Source organism: Rhinopithecus bieti, unplaced genomic scaffold (assembly GCF_001698545.2).
Source record: "Rhinopithecus bieti isolate Rb0 unplaced genomic scaffold, ASM169854v2 scaffold_38691, whole genome shotgun sequence".
In the NCBI taxonomy this organism is placed as follows: domain Eukaryota; kingdom Metazoa; phylum Chordata; class Mammalia; order Primates; family Cercopithecidae; genus Rhinopithecus; species Rhinopithecus bieti.
Genome location: NW_016816690.1, coordinates 1,617,197 through 1,621,957, shown reverse-complemented (window position 1 = coordinate 1,621,957; position 4,761 = coordinate 1,617,197). Strand labels below are relative to the sequence as shown.

The following is a 4,761-nucleotide window of genomic DNA, read 5'->3' as shown; positions in this document are numbered from 1 at the left end:
GCTACAGTGAGCTGAGATCGTGCCACTACACTCCAGCCTGTGTGACAGTGAGGTCCCAGAGATCCTGTCTCAAAACCAAAAAACCAAAACAAAACCCGCAGAAACTCCTAGGGCTATGAGGAGTAAATGAGATAATGCATGCAGAGGCAGATTTACCATGAAGCAAACGAAACTTCAACCATGGGGGTCTTTAATTAAACAGTTTCCTCTACATCCGGGCATCTAATTTTGTATTCATAATTCTCCTTTTTCCTTTTTCTCAAAGAGGACCCTCAAACTGTATGAGGATCAGGCCCTACCCATCCTGGCTCTGTCCCGAATGCCAGTATCAGTACTTACTAAGCATACTGCCTGGTACAGAGAGACATTCAACATGGGGCCCCTCCAGGCACTGGGCTGGCCTGGTCCCCTCTCTGTGGCTGAGGAGAGGGCTTCTCCTCTCACTCTGTCCTTTCTGTCTTTTCAGGATCATTTCTTCTTCTCCTTTCTTCAAAATGAAAGTAAAACATGCTGGGAATAATTTCATAATCACAAAACTGCCCTCCCAATTGGCCCCTGCCTCTACCGCCTGACCTCACCACCCACCAGGGAGGTGGGTCTTATTCTGGGCATCATGCCAAGTTCTTAGCTGGGCCCTCTAGAATCTCTAAAGGAAATCAGGCTGAAGAGGGGAAAACCAGCGGGGGGAGGCAGCATTCCCAGTGCCCAGTATGGTCTAGGAGGCATTGAAATTCCAGGGCCGAAGTCCTGAGACAAAGATCATAATGAGACAGGAAGGTGGCAAAGGAAGGAGCCCATTTGCATGACAATAATTGAGCCAAGAATAGAAAGCCACAGGGATGCAAGGGTGAGGCTGGCAGCTGAGCTGGGCTAAACCTCACAAATCAGACTACCCAGCTCTGCTCCGCAGGGGAAGGGAGGCTGAGCCCTGGGCCAGGCTTGGCAGGGAAGGAAGGGGGCGGACACGGCCCCAGGGCATTGTGGGAACACTGGCCAGGCTGGACTTTGCCTTCCTCCTCATCCTTCAGCCGGGAGCTTGTCTTTGCTTGCCTTTGCCTTTGAGGCTCTGTGGCTGTGGGGCTGAGTGGGCATCATGGCAGCTCAGAAAGATCTCTGGGACGCCATTGTGATTGGGGCTGGGATCCAGGGCTGCTTCACCGCATACCACCTGGCCAAACACAGGAAGAGAGTCCTCCTGCTGGAGCAGGTACTGTGTCCCTTCTGCACCCCCGGCTGTTAGGACTGTCCTAGCCTCCTCCCCTGCAGAGGGGTTTTCAGAGCCAGCAGGCTACAGGGCAAGGCCAAAGGGCCTGAATCATCAAAAATTCTGTGTAATTTGTATCTTAGCTGCCTAGTGTGTTTCATGACAATTCAAAGAAGTTTCGCATCCCTCACACCCACACTGGGTTTCTAGGCACATTTTCTCTTTCCACTGCTTCCCAGTTCCTGCCCTTGACCAAGCGTCCCAGGCCCTGTTCTCTTCCTTCTCACTGCTCTGTCCCTTCTGCGCCCACATGGTTGATCACCCCCCAAGAAAAATAATTGGTTCTTCTCTGGGTAACCTAAAGTAAAGAAAATTTTGCCTAGAGGCAAAGGTTGATTTATCCACCTAAGAGGTAGGATTATGTCCTACCTCTCACCCCAGAACCCAGCAGAAGCTTCTGTTTGTTTTGTTTTGTTTTGTTTTGCCACCTCCAGATAATAGCAGCCTCCTTGTTTGACACATGATAAGTGAAACTGAGGTCTTATTTTTCCTGCTATGCAGTGCAGTCTGCAGTGACCACTGCATATGTTGGTGGGCCCTGTGTGTCTGCGGGGTTCTTTGAGGACAGGGCCACCCAGCTATCATCAAAGCTTTCCACTGCAGTGGGCTCTCCCTTTCCATTCTGCCTGCAGTTACCCAGGCTGGCTATGGTTTGCTCTTCTTGGTAATGAGCCAGAGTATTTAGAAACCTTCTTCATTTCTCTATCAGTTTTCTCAAAGCCCAAGGGATTCCTGGTTCATCCTCTCAGGAAACTCATTGTTGCTGAATCCTGAGGTGGTTCTCTTACCCTGAGTGATCTGTAGCCACAGAGAAATAAAGTCAGCATCAGTTTCCTTGTTCATAAAATGAAGGGGCTAGACTAGTTGAACTGGAAGGTTTTTTCTAATTTTTCTTCTTTATGAATCTAAGTGAAGTGAGATTGCAGCAGGATGGTTGAAGACTAGCTAACAAAGGAACTTCTGGATGTGAACAATGTTAGCAAAAAGGAAGCCCAAGTTAGTGCTATTGAAGAACTTCTATCTTGATTGCCAAGTCAGTAACTTGGTCATAAACAGAGAATTTGGAAAGATTGTATGGATTTTTTTTTTTTTTTTTTTTTTTTTGAGACAGGATCTCACTCTATTGCCCAGGCTGGAGTGCAGTAGTACTATCATAGTTCACTGCAGCCTCAAACTCCTGGGCTCAAGCAGTCCTCCTACCTCAGTCTCCCAAGTAGCTGGGACTACAAGTGCCACCACACCTGATAGTTTTTAAATTTTTGAGGAGGCTGGGTCTTGCTATATTGCCTAAGCTGGTCTTGCATTCCTGGCTCAAATTATCTTCCTGTGTATAATCCTTCCCCAGATTGTGTAGAAATATTTGAAGGATAAATGGATCCTGGTTGACAGCACATGCAGAGATGGCTCCTAACGGGGGATGCAGTGTGAGGGGTAATGGCTTCCATCATCTCTCTTGTTTTCCACTTCCAGTTCTTCCTACCACACTCCCGAGGAAGCTCCCATGGACAAAGCCGGATAATCCGAAAGGCATACGTGGAAGACTTTTACACCCAGATGATGCATGAGTGTTATCAGATATGGGCCCAGTTGGAACACGAGGCTGGAACCCAATTGTACAGGTGGGCTGTGGGAGGAATTCCTTCAATCACAGGGCTCTGCACCTGCAGGTGCTTTTAGTGTGTGAAGTGGCAGTGCCATGGAACATTTGGAATGCAACAAGAGGGACACAAGGCCTCAGGAAGTACCAGATGCATGGAAAAATTTTGCTGTCATGGTGGTCACCCCACAGGTCCAACTGACTCTGGTCAGGCTCTGCGTTGCAGGACTGGGTTCAGACCATGTGTCCAAGGCTAGTAGAAGGGGTAATGGAAAGCCTGCTGGCAAGGCACCATGTGGCAGATGCCCAGAGTGGGGCAGGAGTCTGCTGGAAAGTGTACTTTCAACTCTGTGGAGGCCTCTGCAACTCTTTTAGGGCAGGGGTTGAGATAGAGGAGGAGGCTGCTTTCAGGATTCTTTTTTTTTTTTTTTTTAATTATTGATGGAGTCTTGCTTTGTTGTCAGGCTGGAGTGCAGTGGCACCATCTCGGCTCACTGCAACCTCTACCTCCCGGGTTCAAGCGATTCTTCTGCTTCAGCCTCCCAGGTAGCTGGGACTACAGGTGCGTGCCACCACACCCAGCTAATTTTTGTATTCCTAGTAGAGACGGGGTTTCACCATGTTGGCCAGGCTGGTCTCGATCTCTTGACCTCATTATTCGCCCGCCTCGGCCTCCCAAAGTGCTGGGATTACAGGCGTGAGCCACCGCGCCCGGCCCAGGATTCTTCATAGTCCAACCAATATCCTAACTTTTCCTGAGGGGTCCTCACCCCCTGTAGCAACCCTATAAACCCATTTTGTTCTCTCTGAGTACCTTTTCCTGTAGGAACAAAATGGGTACGTTCCCCAGGCTGGATTGCTTGCCAGGGAGTGAGCCTGCACCTCTTTCTCTGCTGCCTTCATGGCTCTCTCCAACCCTTGACCTTTCAAATACTCATGGGAAAGAAAGCCAATAATCTGTGATGCAATGGGAACTTTAACCATCCCGCCTCCCTCCCACCTCCTCTGTGACTCTTAACTGAACTTCCTACAAACCCTGGCTCTACCCTATAGGGTGGTGGTTATTTTAATGGCCAGGAACCAAAAGGTTAGTGTTCTGTTGCAAAAATACCATTAACTTAAGAACGAAATGAAATCCATTATGCAAATCAGCTGGGCAGCTAATTACAGATTTATTCAGAGGCAGCTAATGCACCCAGCACCCAGCACCCAAATAAAGGAGCATGTCTTGCTGGGGGGGTGGCCTGGCAGAGGGACACTTCTCTGTCAGTTGTCTGTGAATACTGCTGAGTATCTTTTGCTAAGAGGCTTGCCCTGGGCCTTGGAGGGCACACTTCTTCCCAGCACACAATGAGACAACTAAGACTTGTTAGAGTGTCTGGAATCTTTCCGAGGGAGTTGATTCTGGAGGGAGACAGGCTTAGGTTTGACTTTGTGCTCTATTTCTTACCAGATATGTGATCTTGGAAAAGTTTTTTGACTTCTCTGTGCCTCGCTTTTTCTCATAGGGCTCTGAGAGAATTAAATGAGACTTTTGTGAAATACTTGGCCGAACGTCTAGCACCTTTCAATAAGGGGCAGTCCCTTCCATCCATTCTGGGTCAGCTGCATCCTGTTCCATTGAGCGACGGGGGGAGGAAAGGCAGGAGGAGACAGATGGGTGCAACAACCACAGATACCAAGGGGAGTGGCAGCAGGAAAGAGGGAGAGGGATCCTTGGGTAGGAGAGTCTCAGAAGTGCACAATCCTCCTCTTTGCCAGGAGGACAGGAATTTGGAAGGGCTTTGGAACCAGACCTGGCTCTAAATCTCAGCTCTGACACACTCAGCTGTGTGGTTTGGAACAAGCTGTTGAACCTCTGTTGAGACTCAATGTTTTTTTTTTTTTTTTTTTTTTTTTT

General features: G+C 48.7%; 1 protein-coding gene across 2 annotated transcripts in view; it reads left to right on the top strand.

Annotated features, from left to right (window-relative positions):
• Positions 1-878: 878 nt before the first annotated feature.
• Positions 879-4,761, top strand: part of PIPOX (pipecolic acid and sarcosine oxidase) — a 14,926-nt gene continuing 11,043 nt past the window's right edge. For both annotated transcript variants that reach the window (XM_017855072.1, XM_017855071.1), the window contains exons 1-2: positions 879-1,207; positions 2,735-2,883. In XM_017855072.1, the coding sequence (XP_017710561.1) occupies positions 1,094-1,207; positions 2,735-2,883 (263 nt within the window). In that variant the 5' untranslated portion in view covers positions 879-1,093. The remainder of the gene's footprint in view (positions 1,208-2,734; positions 2,884-4,761) is intronic.